At 43.7% G+C, this 18,391-nt stretch overlaps 1 protein-coding gene across 1 annotated transcript; it reads right to left on the reverse strand.

Moving 5' to 3' along the window:
• Positions 1-1,419: 1,419 nt before the first annotated feature.
• On the reverse strand, positions 1,420-18,391 carry LOC115433145 (LIM domain-containing protein A-like). The gene is made up of 11 exons (XM_030154410.1): positions 18,370-18,391; positions 13,534-13,759; positions 11,379-12,494; positions 10,229-11,324; positions 8,589-8,617; positions 4,918-5,079; positions 3,363-3,429; positions 3,004-3,108; positions 2,186-2,456; positions 1,664-2,029; positions 1,420-1,582 (listed from the first exon to the last, which is right to left on the reverse strand). The coding sequence occupies exons 2-10, from the start codon at positions 13,722-13,724 to the stop codon at positions 1,698-1,700; spliced, it is 3,369 nt and encodes a 1,122-aa protein (XP_030010270.1). The 5' UTR covers positions 13,725-13,759; positions 18,370-18,391; the 3' UTR covers positions 1,420-1,582; positions 1,664-1,697.

Here is an 18,391-nt window from a genome sequence, read left to right on the forward strand (position 1 = left end):
TCTGAAGGTGTTCTATAGTCTGGAGGTGGTCTACAGTTTAAAGGTGGTCTGCTGTCTAAAGGTGGTCTACAGTTTAAAGGTGGTCTACAGTCTGAAGGTGGTCTACAGTATAAAGGTGGTCTACAGTCTGAAGGTAGTCTACAGTCTGAAGGTGGTCTACAGTCTAAAGGTGGTCTACAGTTTGATGGTGGTCTACAGTATAAAGGTGGTCTACAGTCTGAAGGTAGTCTACAGTTTGATGGTGGTCTACAGTCTAAAGGTGGTCTACAGTTTGATGGTGGTCTACAGTCTAAAGGTGGTCTGCTGTCTAAAGGTTGTCTACAGTCTAAAGGTGGTCTACAGTCTGAAGGTGGTCTACAGTCTGAAGGTAGTCTACAGTCTGAAGGTGGTCTACAGTCTAAAGGTGGTCTACAGTTTGATGGTGGTCTACAGTCTAAAGGTGGTCTACAGTCTGAAGGTTGTCTACAGTCTAAAGGTCATCTACAGTCTGAAGGTGGTCTACAGTCTGAAGGTAGTCTACAGTCTGAAGGTGGTCTACAGTCTGAAGGTGGTCTACAGTTTGAAGGTGGTCTACAGTCTAAAGGTGGTCTACAGTTTGATGGTGGTCTACAGTCTAAAGGTGGTCTACAGTCTGAAGGTTGTCTACAGTCTAAAGGTGGTCTACAGTCTGAAGGGGGTCTACAGTTTGAAGGTGGTCTACAGTCTAAAGGTGGTCTACAGTCTAAAGGTTGTCTACAGTCTGAAGGTGGTCTACAGTTTGAAGGTGGTCTACAGTCTAAAGGTGGTCTACAGTTTGAAGGTGATCTACAGTCTGAAGGTGGTCTACAGTCTAAATGTGGTCTACAGTTTGAAGGTGGTCTACAGTCTGAAGGGGGTCTACAGTCTGAAGGTGGTCTACAGTCTAAAGGTGGTCTACAGTCTGAAGGTGGTCTACAGTCTAAAGGTGGTCTACAGTCTGAAGGTGGTCTACAGTTTGAAGGTGGTCTACAGTCTGAAGGTGGTCTACAGTCTAAAGGTGGTCTACAGACTAAAGGTGGTCTACAGTCTGAAGGTGGTCTACAGTCTGAAGGTGGTCTACAGTCTAAAGGTGGTCTACAGACTAAAGGTGGTCTACAGTCTGAAGGTGGTCTACAGACTAAAGGTGGTCTACAGTCTGAAGGTGGTCTACAGTCTAAGCCTTTGCTCATATTTAACACCAGAACATTCTACTTCATATTTAATAACACTTACATAATGGAACAGTGTCTAATATTAAACATAGACTTTAACACAGATGCGTCAGTTTTTCTACGGAACAGGAAAAGCTTCAGTCTGTATCTATGAGATTATACACACACACACACACATATATATATGAGTAAAGTATGAGTATGAATACAGTATATACATGAGTACAGTGCAGTACTTGAGTACAGTACCCGAGTAGAGTACAATACTTCAGTGCAGTACTTGAGTACAGTACTTGAGTATAGTACTTGAGTACAGTACAGTACTTGAGTACAGTATTCAGGTGTTTGTGTTAAATGAACATAACGCAGCTGAAGTTTCCTCAAATCCCACATTCATGACTCTGATGGTTCTGGTCTGGACTGGGTCGCTGTGGTTCTGGTCTGGACTGAGTCGCTGTGGTTCTGGTCTGGACTGGGTCGCTGTGGTTCTGGTCTGGACTGAGTCGCTGTGGTTCTGGTCTGGTTCTGTCAGAGCTGTGTTCGTTCTCCGTTTAACACCTCATCAGGAATGCTTCCTCTCCAACCGCACCCCCCCACACACCCCTGACCTTTGACCTCAGTGCCCTCTGACCTTTGACCCTCTGACACCTGCGTCGTTCTCCAGTGACACGTAAAGTCACTGCCTGAACTGTGGGCGTGTCCACATCCTGGGAGGCGGAGCTCCATCATGTCCATCATGGTGACATCCCTTTGCGTGGGGGGGCGTCGTCCCAGGGGGATTTCCTCCAGACTGGCTGATCGCAAGAGCAGGGCTGACCCCAGTGGGGGGGGGCAGGGGGGGGTCCAGTCACTGTGTTCTCCTGTGGAGTCAGACAGATGATGGAGGTCACAGGTGGGAGGGGTTTGGCGGGGGGTGGGGTGGGGGTCCAGTCACTGTGTTCCCCTTGGAGTCAGACAGATGACGGAGGTCACAGGTGGGAGGGGTTTGGGGGGGTATGGTCTGATGGTGTCCTCACCTGTCTCGCTGCCTCTGTCTGTGTCCATCTCCAGGGGTCTCCACGCTGGACCTCGGTTTGACCCTCGAAGTGTAAATGTGGGCGTGTCTTCTCCCATCTCTGACCAATCAGATTCCTCTTCTTCTGGGACCGCCCCCAGACACTGTTCCTGCCCAGGGCCGTTGTCCTTCCCATAGCTTTGACCGTCCATGAACTGGGCAGGTGGGGGGGTGATGGGCAGGACCACCTGACTGATGACATCATGACCAGGTGTGTGCAGCATCGATATCACCTGGAACCAACAGGTGTGTGAGGTCATGAGTGTGTGAGGTCATGAGTGTGTGAGGTCATGAGTGTGTGAGGTCATGAGTGTGTGTGAGGTCATGAGTGTGTGTGAGGTCATGAGTGTGTGAGGTCATGAGTGTGTGAGGTCATGAGTGTGTGTGAGGTCATGAGTGTGTGTGAGGTCATGAGTGTGTGAGGTCATGAGTGTGTGTGAGGTCATGAGTGTGTGAGGTCATGAGTGTGTGTGAGGTCATGAGTGTGTGAGGTCATGAGTGTGTGTGAGGTCATGAGTGTGTGAGGTCATGAGTGTGTGTGAGGTCATGAGTGTGTGAGGTCATGAGTGTGTGTGAGGTCATGAGTGTGTGTGAGGTCATGAGTGTGTGAGGTCATGAGTGTGTGTGAGGTCATGAGTGTGTGAGGTCATGAGTGTGTGTGAGGTCATGAGTGTGTGTGAGGTCATGAGTGTGTGTGAGGTCATGAGTGTGTGTGAGGTCATGAGTGTGTCCACCACAGGCTAAATACAGGAATCTGACACAAGGGTTAGGGTCACTTACATTCAAGGCCTCCACACTGTTGGTGAAGGTGGCTTCAGTCAGCTGTTCTGTTAAAGCTGTGATTCGCTGGTTGAGTCTTTGACGTTCACCTTCGATACTCTGAGTCTTACACAAAAAACCCAAGCGTTAGAGTTAGGAACATGGTTAGGGTTAGACACAAAACCAACACAACAGAGCAGACAGAACCTGAAGGAACCCACTGGACACATCACTGCATTTGGGTTTGAATGACTGTACTTCACTTTAGTGACTGTACTTCACTTTAGTGACTGTACTTCACTTTAGTGACTGTACTTCACTTTAGTGACTGTACTTGTGGGTTAGGGTTAAATTTTAAAATCTGAAAAGAGGAATCTTACCATTAACTGAAGCTTTTCCTCCAGCAGATTATTCGTCTGTTGACTGGACGAGCAGTTCTCATGTAATCTACAGAAAGGGACAAGTTCATCACTGAAATATGGAATTAGCAGTATAATTTCCAAAACAAGACTGTCTCTGGTAATTTAAGCCAAAATATCAAATACACTCAACAAAATAGAAATGACACTCTTTTTTTGTTTTTTTTTCCACATTTTTCATGAGTTGAACTCAGATCTCAAACTTTTTCACTGTTTGTGTCTAATACTGTTCACAAATCGGTGGAAATGTGGACACTAGAAAAGGACAGGACTATTAGACAGGTGGATGGTCTGTCCAGGTGGGCGGTCTGTCCAGGTGGGCGGTCTGTCCAGGTGGATGGTCTGTCCAGGTGGGCGGTCTGTCCAGGTGGATGGTCTGTCCAGGTGGGCAGTCTGTCCAGGTGGGCGGTCTGTCCAGGTGGGCGGTCTGTCCAGGTGGATGGTCTGTCCAGGTGGGCGGTCTGTCCAGGTGGGCGGTCTGTCCAGGTGGATGGTCTGTCCAGGTGGGTGGTCTGTCCAGGTGGGCGGTCTGTCCAGGTGGGCGGTCTGTCCAGGTGGACGGTCTAAGATGGTCCTGGAGGTGCAGATGCTGGATGTGGAGGTCCTGGGCTGGTGTGCTTCCATTCGGTTCCATGTGGTCTGTGGTTGTGAGGCTGATTGGACAGACTACCAAATTCTCTGAAACGCCTTTGGAGACGGCTTACGGTAGAGACATGAACATTCAGTGGACGTCCAACAGCTGTGGTGGACATTCCTGCAGTCACATGACCACTGCATGCTCCTGCAAAACTTGTGACATTGGTGTCATTGTGCAGTGATCAAACTGTCCATGTTATAGTGTCCACCCTAAGGCCCACCTGTCCAATAGTCCTGTCCTTTTATAGTGTCCACCCTAAGGCCCACCTGTCCAATAGTCCTGTCCTTTTATAGTGTCCACCCTAAGGCCCACCTGTCCAATAGTCCTGTCCTTTTATAGTGTCCACCCTAAGGCCCACCTGTCCAATAGTCCTGTCCTTTTATAGTGTCCACCCTAAGGCCCACCTGTCCAGTAGTGCTGTCCTTTTATAGTGTCCACCCTAAGGCCCACCTGTCCAATAGTCCTGTCCTTTTATAGTGTCCACCCTAAGGCCCACCTGTCCAATAGTCCTGTCCTTTTATAGTGTCCACCCTAAGGCCCACCTGTCCAATAGTCCTGCTGTTCAATCAGCACCTGGATCTGCCCCAGCTGTGAGGTGGATGGATGATCTGGACAAAGGACAAGTGTCCAACTAACACAGATTTAGACAGATGCATCAACAATATTTGACAGAAAAAGGCCTTTTGTGAACATGAGAAAAAGTCTGACACCTTTGAGTTCAACTCATGAAAAATGGGAGAAAAAAACCAAAGTGTTGTTTGTATTTTTGTTCAGTGTCTGTTTCATAAATGACACTAGTGTGTGTTTGGGTTCGGGTTAGTCTGTGTGAACTGGACCATTCTGTGGGTTAGGGTTAGGGTGCAAAGTGTGGTTCTTTACTTTTTGAAGCTGTGGGTGAGGTTGCTGAGCTCTGTGCGGGTCTGCTGAAGCTCCTCCTCTAAAAGCCGTTGGCTGCTCATGAATTCTTCTCCTAAACTCTCCATCCTCTCGGCTGTTTTCAGGATCGTCTGCTGCAGATCTTCATTCTGCTCCTGAAGAATCCTACGATGCAAAAAACCCAAAAACACTACAACTATTACAACACACTCACATTGTTCCATCACTCACATTATTACATCACATTCACATTGTTACAAGAAGGGCCAGAGTGAGCTTCGCGCCTGCCAAATCCAGGCGAACCCTAACCCTAACCCTGCCAAATCCAGGTCTGTTGTCCTCAGAAAGGGTTCCCTAACAATTCTCTCGGGGGGTTGCAAAGCTTCCAACTGTGTCTGAGAAGCCAATTAAGCGTTTAGGGAAGCTCTTTACCTGTGACCTGAAGGACATCACATCTGCCCGGTCGACCAGTGATGACCTCAGCTCTTGTTTTCTGCCGTGGATAGGTCAGGACTTCCTGGGAAATTCAAGGCCTGGATTTACCAACATGGAACCCTGCCCCAACTGCTCTGGCCTCTTCTGGTCTATGAAGTCCCAATTAGCACCGTGGAGCGCTTCAAAAAGAAGATAAACCATTTCCTGTGCAGGTAGGTGGGCCTGCCACGAAGTCTCAGCAGCAGTCGCCCTTTATGGATATAACATCAAGCTGCAGCTCCCATCGAGGAGTCAAGCGGAGGAGTTCAAGGTGACTAGAGCCAAAGAAGTTCTGGTCTACCGAGACTCAACTGACACCAAGGTCTGTTTGTTGGGTGTGGAAATCAGAACGGGTATGAAATGGTGTGCCCAGGAAGCGGTCCACCGAGCTGACATAAGGCTGTGGTCTAACATCCTGTTGGGAACGGCGCTGCTTCAAGTTCCTGGTCCAGTCAGTCTATGATGTCCTCCCAAGTAAGGAAGTACATTTTATTTATAGAGCACTTTTCACAGACAGAGTCACAAAGTGCGTTACAGTGCAAAGTACAAATACACAGTACAAATAAAAATATAATTAACCCTTTCATGCATGAATTATGAAAACCTTAGTTGAGACTTTTTTCCGGAGTGTTTTTATTCCTCTTTAGGCGTATAAAAACAATGCAAATGCATTTTTAATATTTTATTCATGAACCTATTTTTCATGGTGTTACAAAATGTCCACCATACTTTTAACTTTTGAAGCAAAGAAATGTGTATTTAACAACCACAGAAAATGATCTACTGTGGGAAGACTATGCAATTAAACATTTTTAATGCTCCTAATCTGATGATTTCTCACATTTCAACGTATTCTAATACTAGTTGTTACTCACTTAATGGAGATATTATGCAAAAAAAAAAAACAACAACAAAAAAAACAACTGTTAATTACACTCTAAGAACAATTAGCAATTGATTTGCACTAAAACATGTTACTGCAGATCAATCAATTTAACAAGAACAGTAAAGTTTCACTAATGGTATGAATTGCAATTGAAATACAGCCAGTGATGCATGGCGTCAATTTACTGGACATGATTAATTGCAAATTTCTTCCAATATAAAATAAATATCTGGAATTTTTAACACTGATATTAATCCATAGATGTTACTTGATGCAAGCATATTTTTTCTACCTACAGGGCTGTCCTGATATGGAAGGATTTACAAGATATTCCCGGGATGTTCAGCATTTCTGACTTCCTGTCACCCATCTTGGTTATGAGTAAAAAAAAAAAAAAAAAAAAGCACTTCCCATGACTGGCCAATAGGTGACAGTGTATGGGATCATGTACAAGCGTCCCACTGTGTTGGAAACTAAAACGTCAAAACCCATAAATATACAGGAGAACAGCTTTTGAATAACTGTCCACTGTAGTGACCACTATGCATGAAAGGGTTAAAATACCATTAAAACACAATCAAATACAATTCAAATACAATTCAAATATAATAAATATATAAAGTGCAGTCAGTTTGTAGCAGCCCTGAGTCAGCTGGGAGACTAAAAAGCCTGTTTGAACAGGAGGGTTTTGAGGTGTTTTTTAAAACTCTCTACAGAGTCCATGGACCGTAAGTGTAGAGGCAGGTCATTCCACAGATGTGGAGCTACAGCTTTAAAGGACCTGTCAGCCCGTGTGCTGAAACAGGAGTGTGGAACCGTCAGCGGGTGTGTGGAACCGTCAGCGGGTGTGTGGAACCGTCAGCGGGTGTGTGGAACCGTCAGCGGGTGTGTGGAACCGTCAGCGGGTGTGTGGAACCGTCAGCAGGTGTGTGGAACCATCAGCAGGTTCTGTTCTGAAGACCTCAGGCTACGAGCCCAGCTGTAGGGCTGAATCAGGGCAGTAGTGTATGCAGGGCCCTGGCCATGTAGAGCCTGTAAAGTTAACACCAGAATTTTAAAATGAAAGCGATATAAAATATGGAGCCAGTGGAGTGATTTAAGAATGGGAGTGATGTGGGCTCTCCTGTTTGTGCAGGTCGGAAGCCTTCAGCAGAGTTCTGGATAAACTGTAGATGGGCCAGCTCCTTCTGTTTAAACCTGTGAACAGGCTGTTCCAGTAGTCTAAGAAGACACAAATGCGTGGATGGTCATCTCAAGCCCATTTATGGACACCATAGACCTGAGTTTGGAGATGTTGTGAAGTTGGAAGAAGCAGTTCTTCACCAGGTGTTTGGAGTGGTGGCCTAAAGACAAACACTTCCAATCTGTTCACCTGGGGCCTGGTGGACTTACCTGCCGGTCAACTGTGCCAGAAGAAGGGGTCTAAGGAGCACATCTTGAGTCATTATTCTAAGACCCTGGGAGAGGGGGGGTACTGGTGGCACCATGACCAAGTCCTGGGGGCAGTAGAAGTTGCCATCTGTACTGGCATCAGCTCCAGCAAGTCACAACATCCTACCAGGTGCTCCATCTCTGTTGTTCATGCTGGAGAGAAGCCTCAACCTGGTCCAAAGGCCCAGGGAGGACTTCACTCAACAGCAAATGACTGGCACTTCCTGGCTGACTTCGGAAGACAGCTGAAGTTCCCAGACACAATTATATCACCCATGCTCAGGCCTGACATGGTCCTGATGTCTGAGACAACCAAGTAAGAGGTGTTGCTGGAACTAACTGTCCCCTGGGAAGACAGAATGGAAGAGGCGCAAGAGAAAGAGAGCCACATATACACCTTTAATAGCAGAGTGTCGAAGGCAGGGGTGGAAGGCCCGTTGTGAGCCTGTTGAAGTGGGTTACAGGGGCTTCGCAGGGCCATCATTACACCGGGTCTTGGGGCTCTGTGGAATCTGTGGGCAGCAGAGACAACAACCCACCAAGAACATGTTGGAAGCTGCTGAAAAGGCTCCCGTTGGCTCTGGATGAAGATGGGTGACAAGTGGTGCAGTTAGCTACCTGGACACAGGTTAAGGACTGATCCCTAACCCTAACCCTCAGCTGGGGCACCTGGAAGAGGGTGTCTGAAGATATGACCCCAAACACCCAATGATGCCAGGGCCTTCACTGATAATGTGTCCAGGTTGCACTGCCAGGTGTAGAATACAATTTACATCACAGTTATTACATCATGTTATTACATCACGTATGTTATTACATCACACTCACATTGATATGTCACATTCACATCATTGAGTCACATTCACGTTTTTACGTCACTTACATTATTTGTCCCAGCTCATGTCCTGTTTCCTGTAGAAAAAACACAAATATTTAAATGTAGGTGTTAAGACTTCTGGGTGAAACGACAAAGCTGTTCAGACTGAGTAAATGGGTTTAAATAACTTCACTGTTGAAAATTGTAATTGTTTGGTTTCTTTAAATTTCTTCATATGTTTACATATTTTTGTCTAATTTTGTTAATAATAGTAATGTTTATATTATGGTTTAATAAGTCTGGCAATTTATATTTATGAGCAGGCGGGGTTGCCTGAGGTTATATATGGCGGCTGTGGCCCATCCTAATCAACCCATTCATTGATCTGTTCACCATCGGCAGAAGCACACAGCCCACTGGTATGTAACAAACGCTGTCAGCTAATGTAGACTGCTAACGGTGTTTAATCATTAATAGATGCTTGTGTATGTTATCATTTGTCATGCTAAGTTAGCGTTACTTTGCAGTGGAAGGATGTTTGTGTTGTTTAACTGAGTTGCGGGAATGCGGAAGTTCGGCTGTGGCGTGAGTGCTAATTATCAATGCTAACTGTATCTTACGTTGCCTTGAATATTCTTTAAGTTAATGATTCTGGCGACTGCCATTGTAAACGCCGTAGTAAGCGACAACGTTTAATTCGTAATCTGTAACAATGTCGCGCTGCGGCGCATTTTGGCTTTGTTTACGTTGTGGTCGGCATGTGTAGTTATTAGCCCATGGGCTCCCATTCATAAAAAGGGCTACGGTGGCGCTGGGATGTGCTTTGCGCATGCTCCAAGGACACTAAGCCTTCTGGGTAATGTAGTTTCCAGGGTAATACAGTCACTGTAGTTATTAGTCTAATGTGTTTGTCTTTTAAGTCTGGTTGTCATGTGAGAGATGACTTTGTTTGCTTGTTGTTGTGTTTTATGTGTGAAGAGTGCATTGTAATTATGAATTTCTGTGTGTCTGTTTTTATTCAAAGGTTTATGACCTGTGATAAATCCTGTGAAGAACAAAAATGAATTAAGCAAGAAAAGGATAAACACGAGTTGTAACACTGTGTGCTGTCCGTCCAGCCTTTTCGGAGGGCTAAAATTTTGAAAAGTCTGAACAGTAGGATTTTTCATTTAAAAAAATCAGGTGATTTTTTTTTTTTTTTTTTTTTTTTTTAAGTGAGATGAGGTTTGGGACTATCTGATCCTTGATAAATTAATCTAGTCTAATCTAATCTGGTCTAATCTAGTCTAGTCTAGTGTAGTCTAGTCTGATCTAATCTAGTCTAGTCTAATCTAATCTAGTCTAACCTAGTCTAGTCTAGTCTGATCTAATCTATTGTCCACAATAACATGCCAAGTGTCTCCAAAGCATCTGGAAAACCAGTGTGTGGAACATTATTCCATAAACTGATGATCAGTCATTTAAATACTGATATTGTTGACGTATGGGTCACCTGTGGGTGAACATGCTGTGCTGCGGTCAGTTTCAGGGTTAGGGTTAGCTGTGCTGTGGTCAGTTTCAGGGTTAGGGTTAGCTGTGCTGTGGTCAGTTTCAGGGTTAGGGTTAGCTGTGCTGTGGTCAGTTTCAGGGTTAGGGTTAGCTGTGCTGTGGTCAGTTTCAGGGTTAGGGTTAGCTGTGCTGTGGTCAGTTTCAGGCTGGTGTCGTACCTTCTGTACTGAGCTTGTGAAGGTCAGGTCTTCCTGGTGGTGACTGGAGGAGCTGCTGGAGTTTCTGGATGAGACATAGTCCAAGGTCTTCTCTAAGGACACATTCTGGACATGACGGTCAGTGTGGTCAGGACCAGGACTTACGGATGGTTCCAAGTGGACTTGAAGGCTCTGGATACTATGGAGATCTTCACAGTGTCGCTGAGAGCCAGTGTGGTGGTCTCCATGGTGATGGGAATGGATGTCACTGCGGTGGTCTCCATGGTGATGGGAATGGGAATCAATCTGATGGTCTCCATGGTGACGACAGTGCTCACTGTGGTGGTCTCCATGGTGATGACAGTGCTCACTGTGGTGGTCTCCATGGTGATGACGGGACTCACTGTGGTGGTCTCCATGGTGATGGGAATTGGAGTCAATCTGATGGTCTCCACGGTGATGACGGGGTTCACTGTGGTGGTCTCCATGGTGATGACGGGGCTCACTGTGGTGGTCTCCATGGTGATGGGAATGGGAGTCAATCTGATGGTCTCCATGGTGATGACGGGGCTCACTGTGGTGGTCTCCATGGTGATGGGAATGGGAGTCAATCTGATGGTCTCCATGGTGATGACAGGGCTCACTGTGATGGTCTCTATGGTGATGATGATGGCCATCTCTCTGGTGGTCTCCATGGTGATGCGTCAGATGGTGGTGGTTTTCATGGTCAGAGTGCCGGTGGTTTTTTGTACAGTGTTCTCCGGCGGCGGCGGCCGTGTGTTGTTTGAGGTGACGCGGTGTCATGGGACGGTCGTCGTGGGATGGGTTGTGATGGTCTGGATGCTGATGGCAGCGGGTTGTCATGTGATAAGTGTTGCCGTGGCAATCTCCATGGTGCTGGTGCATTGGGTGCTGATGGCTGTGGTAGTGATGTGGAGGAGTCCTGCGGTGCTCAGAGCAGTCTGTGGGATCAGAGCCAGTATCAAGGTGGTCTCCATGGAGACGATGGTCACAGTGGTTTCTTTGGTGATGCATCCTTTTGTGGTGGTTGCTTTGGTAACAAGATGGGCTCTGTTGTTTCCCATGATGAAAGCTGGAGAGGTGACAGTGGTGATGACGACCGGTGTTACGGTGGTCCCTGTGGTGGTCTCCATGGTGACGGTGGGGATGATGACTGGTGTTATGGTGGTCCCTGTGCTGATCAAATGGTCTGTGCTGGTCTCCCTGGTGACGATGATGACCATGATGGTGTTGCTTATCGGTAGGTGAGTGGGAGCGATGTCGATGAGTCTGAGACCATGAGTGGTGTCTTTTCGAACAGCTGACGTCGGCGCAGGCGTCTCGTGTCCGATGCGGCGAATCTGCCGATCGGTGACTCTTCTGACGATTGACAGATTTGGCGGTGGGCGGGTCCATGGAGCGTGCGGTTCTCTGTGAGTGTTTGCTGGAGCTGATGGAGTCGGTCCTGCTGGACTGTCTGCGTCTCCCAGCGTCGTCCTCCGTCCTCTTGGACCTTACCGAGGCCTGTCCCGGACTTGGCGGTCTTCGAGCGTCCGTCACACCCAGAGTATTGAGTCTCAACGGACTCAGAACCTGTCGCGTGATCTCATTAAGGAAGGCGGAGAATTTCATTTTTTCTTCCATTAAATTCTTTCTGGCGTCACTTTTTCTTCGTTCTTCTTGGTTTTCGTCCTTGTTTCCATGTCGGTCTTTTTCCTTCGGTCGACTCAGGGACTCCATGGACTTCGCTTTGCGGACACTTCCGTCTTTTCCCGTGCTTCTGTTTGTCTTCAGAGTGCCTTCGGTTGGGCTGTTGTCAGAGGGTTTCAGCTGTTCGTGGTAGTGTTTGGCGGACGGTCTGTTGAGGCATCCTCCTTTACCGATCAGCGGGACGGTGTCGTCGTTGTCGTCTTCAATGAACCCGTGTCTTCGAGAAACATCTGTACAGGACTGAGAATGCTGGGACTTCCACAGCGGAGAAGCATCGGCGCTGGGCTCAGAGGAAAGGCTGGAGGAAGACGACGATACTGAAGAGGAAGGAGAGGAGGAGGAGGATGTGGATGAAAATGACGAAGAAGAAGAAGAAAAAGAAGAAGAGGTGGAGGATGAACCCACGGAAGAACTCAAGGAAGTCTTTGAAAGATGGTTTGGTTTGCCTCGGTAAAAGCAAGACTGACAACGATGATTCTGCTCATTTTGGTGCTGATGTGGATGTTTGTGGTGATGGTGATTGTCACGGTGATGGTGATGATCATTAAAAACACTGTCCTCAGTGGTTGAATGGCTCCTATTCCAAATCAAAAAGTAAGAAAAAAAACAGCTCAGACAAAGATGAAACCAGTCCATATTCATTAAATACGCTGTAAAAAATGACTGTAGAATTAACACCAAAAAGTTGTAAAATTGCAACATAAAAAACTGTCAGTGACAATACAATACAAAGTTGTTTATTTGAAAAGATTTTTGTGTTAACGATTAAATCAAATACAGCTGTAGTTTTAACAGGACGAGTATGTGAACAAAAGCAGATTAGTATGTAGAAATGATGGATTTCTATTGTTTTTAGAAAATAAAACTGTAAAAAACAATGTGGTGACGTTTAAACTGCAAAGACCATAATGTTGAAATAACAGCGTATTTGCTTTTTTATAATAAAAATTATTTAAAAAAGTGAACATTTAACAATATAGTATTTTAAATGTGTAAATGAATGGGTTGGTAGAGTTGGTAGAGCGGCTCGTCCAATAACCAAAGGGTTGGTGGTTCCAATCCTGGCTCTGACTGTCCATATGTCCAAGTGTCCATGGAAGACACTGAACCCTAAACTGGTCCCAGTTGGACCTGGAGGATTTGGAAAGAGCTGTGGACACCATGAAGGAGGAGAAAATGAGCTAAAGAAGTGCAGAACATTTACCATTTAAATCCACTGTTAAATCTACAGGTTTAAACTGTTAAATCTACAGGTTTAAACTGTTAAATCTACAGGTTTAAACTGTTAAATCTACAGGTTTAAACTGTTAAATCTACAGGTTTAAACTGTTAAATCTACAGGTTTAAACTGTTAAATCTACAGGTTTAAACTGTTAAATCTACGTGTTTAAACTGTTAAATCTACAGGTTTAAACTGTTAAATCTACAGGTTTAAACTGTTAAATCTACAGGTTTAAACTGTTAAATCTACAGGTTTAAACTGTAAATATGTTTACAGTTGGATGTGTTTTTTACAGTATTGTTCAGGTAAACACAGCTGCCAGTTTTTCTGTTAAAATAACAGGATGTGTTTTTTTTTTTTTGCAGTGTAGCAGATGAAAAGCTGCTGGACTCACTCCAGACTGTCGTCGTCCTCTGAATGTCGGCGTGTTGCTTTGGGACTCTGGTAATGATAACGGCCGCCATGACGCTTTAGTGGCTCAGACTTTCCGTGTTTGTCCTTTTGGTCGTCGCACATTTCAGATTGATGATCTTTGTTGGATTTGACCTCCTGATGACGACGTGAAGCTTTAACGTGCGTCTCCATCCCCAGACGTCTGCAGACGACAGGAAAGTAGTTTCCTGTTCCAAAAAATATTTCACTTCTTTGAAAAATATTTCAGTTCTCTGACAGACTGGTTTTCTGATATTTGACCAACATTTTCTTCAAATTACAACATATACACGATAACTTCAAATATGAAAAATACAGTGCTTTTTTTTAATATATATTTATATGTTTTATATGTATTTTATATACATATTATTATGTTATATATAATAAAAAAAAGAAAAGAAAATACGGTGCTGTGTAAAACCATTTGAACACTCCACTGTAGTCTTGTATGTTATGTAATGAGCCTATGTTTGTTCTTTATTGATGGGAGAACAGAACTGTTATGTGTTAAATTAACAACACAAAAAAGTCGACAATTGCTAACAGACTTGGAACAACAGCTTTATCAAACAAAAGCATGAGCCTTAGATCTGTTCCAAATTTGACGTAAGTATGATTTCACCTCCTCAGACCCAGCTCTGGGTTTTCTGTCCACATTTGTGGAGAAGAGTTTCATAACTTTATACAAAAAAAAAAAAAAAGAAACTGTCCACCACAAAGGACATTCCATAAGAATGTTAAAAAATTCATCTGAACAAACTGTTGCATCATGATGGTTTCCAATATAGGCACTGATTTAATAAAAAAACAAAAAAAGCTGGTACTTTGCTGCAAGGTTATTATCGTTAACGGAAAATAATGAAATGACGAAAATAAGGATGTAACGATTACCGGTATAACAATAAATGGTGGTAAAATCACAGACGGTTAGTATTACCATTTAAATTCTAATTCTCATGATAACTGTGTTTGATTACCGCACTTTTGGGGGAAAAAATGCCTGTAATGATCTGCTTTTATGTCAAATATTTGAGTATAGTTTAATTTATTATAGTTTTAATTTTCTATACCTAATATTTGGAACCAATATTCACTTTTAAAGTCTTTGAAAAGGTTCGTTAAACATCTGTGTGTTATTTATGTAATAAATTATATACATTTTTCAAATCAGTTTTTTTTTGTGTGTTTTTTGTCCTTTTATGTTTTTATCGTAGGTTAAAGTGAAAAAATAATAGATAGATGATACCGATGAAGTTGTGCTGAAAAAACAGATCCAAACATGGGTATAGTAAACATTTGTTTCTATAGTATATAAAGGCCAAATCAAAAGGACTGAAAAACAGACAGAATAGACTCAGACCACTAAGGGTTAATATGGGAATGTTTCTGACACAGAAGGGACAGTGGGACTGTTATTCTATGTATTTATTTTATCTTTTTTTTTTTTTTTAAATACAACTTGGTTAAATTATTTCAGTGTGTGTATTAGTGCTTTTTCAACATTTTGAGCACAGTTTCAACAATACTGTGATAATAATAACGGTGATAATTTTGGTCACAATAACCGTGATATGAAATTTTCATATCGTTACATCTCTAGACGAAAACTATACCCACAGTCAATGAAAACTTTGAGACCATATTTTTCGAGATAATTTTTATTTTGAAACCCTAAACTGGAATTTTTTCATATGAATCATTTGTTTGGGATATTGGCATACAGAAACAAAAATCTAAAGTTTCAAGAAGAATTTCAAAACACAAAACTTAAAAGAAAATGGCACCTGCCAAACACACAGTCCCAACAGTAGTGGTCCTGGTCGGCAGTCGTCCCTCTCTCTCTCCCTGGTCTATGGTCAACAGAGCCTGTGGTAGTTGTGGCGTTCAACCAGGTTTCTGATTGTGGGTTGGGAACAGCCCATCCATAGGCCTGGCTATATCAGTGAATAAGTAAGTAAGTAACTAAATTCATTTTATTTATAGAGCACTTTTCACAGACAGCGTAGCTCAAAGCGGCCTCCACCATACCCAGTGCCAACCCGCAGACGTTGTTCAGGTGACAGACGTAGCATGATGCCGTTCACCGGACTAACAGTGGTGTCCTTTTTTGGGCCTTTATATAGGCCTTCCAAACCAATCCTCAAATTATGCACAGACCCACTGAGTACTGCTCAGTGTGTATTTGGTCCACTTTTGCAAAGAGACCAACCCATGTGCAATGAACAGTGACAACATGACAACTGATCATTATCTGAACTACCCCAGCACTAAGACAGCAAGAAATACACAAGGAGTAATTACACCCCCCTACAAGTAGAAATATGCAGACATTTACACCTCAAAGTTTCTATTGACTGTCAGTATAGAATTGTAAAAACATTTTCGTTAACTGAAATAAATAAAAACTAGAATTAAAAGGAAAAAAACAGAACTAACTGAAACTGTATTGTGTATTTACTAAACTAACTAAAACAGATACAAATTCTGGATCCAATTCCCTTGGTTTTGGTCTTTGTCAATGTCAGATTGATGTTAAATGGATTTCTTTGTCTCTCTCAGTTTTCTGTGCTGTCTCCATACGACACTTTTTGCTCCGTCACTTGTGTTCACTTGTGGTTTCCAGTCGTCTTCTGGTCCCCACTCTACCTGGAAACATGGAGACTAAAGCAGCAGAGTCCTGTCTGGGATTGATTTGAATAGGAGCACAGAGAAGAAGAGAAAAGAGACCACTGAACTACAACTGAACTACAACTGAACTACAACTGAACTACAACTAAACTACAACTAAACTACAACTAAACTACAACTAAACTACAACTGAACTACAACTGAACTACAACTGAACTACAACTAAACTACAACTAAACTACAACTAAACTACAACTGAACTACAACTGAACTACAACTGAACTACAACTAAACTACAACTAAACTACAACTGAACTACAACTGAACTACAACTGAACTACAACTAAACTACAACTAAACTACAACTAAACTACAACTAAACTACAACTGAACTACAACTGAACTACAACTAAACTACAACTAAACTACAACTAAACTACAACTGAACTACAACTGAACTACAACTGAACTACAACTAAACTACAACTAAACTACAACTAAACTACAACTGAACTACAACTGAACTACAACTAAACTACAACTAAACTACAACTGAACTACAACTAAGCATTTAGAACAGTGTTTTTCAACCTTGGGTTGGGACCCCACATGGGGTCGCCTGAAATGTCTAGTAATTGATGAAAATTAAGAGAAAATTACAAAAAAAAATATATGTTGAGTTGACAGAGCCAATCCCATCCATAACAGACAAACTGTGGTTGTGAAAGTGCAGCTCTGTGGTTCTGTTTGTGTCACATGTTCACTGTGGTCAGTTTCAGATGCTGCAGCTCTTTCATAATTCATAGTTTCAGTTCTAGTTTGTTCAGTATTAAAGGTGGGTCTGAGATCTTGGAAAAACGGTTTTGAAAATCCTCCGTTCAACAGTCCAACCCCCTTTCTTCAGACGTCCCTCTGAAGCCACGCCTCCAGAGTAGTGACACGCCCAGTGCTTGTTCCCGAGGCTTCACCAGCTGAGGTTCTGCTCTGGACCCGGGTTGGGCTCCGACGCCGTCTACGGTCCGGTCCGGTCCGGCTGAACTGTCTCCGACACCGGCTGAGGCTCCGCCCCCTGCTTCGCTCCCATACACCTCAGGCTCCTCCCCCGGCTCCAGCCCCACCTGAGGCTCCAGCAGGTGTATCCATGGATACTTCCTTCGGTCTCCTCTAACCCCCCCACTCTTCCAGAACAGCCCCAGTTCAGACCGATGGGACTAATGGTCCATTTCTGGTGAACTTTCCATCCTAATAGAACTAACAGAACCAGGTTCTGGCTTCACTTCCTGTATAAGTGTTCCAGCCTCTGGGAACGCGCAGAGGGGGGAGGGGTGAATGACAGTTGAGTTTGATTGACATATCACCGTTCAATCATTTCCAGTGGGCGCTCAAAATGATTGGCTGGTGTTTTTCAGTCCTGTCCGTTCCACAGGTGACTTTAAAATTTTTGTGTTAGAGCATTTAATTAATTAGTGGTAATCGGGGTGTGAAGGGGATTTTAAGGAATATAATAAAAAATGCTCCTGAAAGCCATCTCAGAGCCCACCTTTAACTGTCCTCCTTGTGAATCACAGCTGGACTGACTGGACAGATCCTGACCGAGGAAAATCCAACCCTCCCTTTGTGCAGAAATCTACACCTGGATTTACTGCCTCTGTCCACAATAATAGACATTATACAGACTAAATGTCGACTAAAATTAATGTTTATTTGCAACATAGTATAGAAAACTACTACATGATCAAAAACAAACTGATTTTAACACAAAAAAAAAGTCTCCATTTTGAACGTCTGGGGTCGCCAGAAATTTGTGATGTTACAATGGAGTCAGGAGGCAAAAGAGGTTGGAAACCACTGATTTAGAAAACAATGAAAACTAATAAAAACCACCAAACCTGCTCTAAAAATGAATTAAAACAAACTGAATTAGAGGGGGAAAAAAGTCCAAACTAAATAAAACTAAACTAGAATGAAAAATCCAGAACTATTACTACCTTGCTTCGCTGACATTTCCTGGGTCTCAGGAGGTTAAACATGTCAAATACATACACAAAACACACACAATAATTTGATAAATGTACAGATGTAAGTAGTAAAACCTCGGTACTATTCCATGACAGTTCAGAATCGGTTGTAATTCACTTGTGTGTGTGAGTGCAGAACATGTACTCACCCTGTGAACGATGGCAGCAGAA

Source organism: Sphaeramia orbicularis, chromosome 14 (genome assembly GCF_902148855.1).
Source record: "Sphaeramia orbicularis chromosome 14, fSphaOr1.1, whole genome shotgun sequence".
Lineage (NCBI taxonomy): Eukaryota > Metazoa > Chordata > Actinopteri > Kurtiformes > Apogonidae > Sphaeramia > Sphaeramia orbicularis.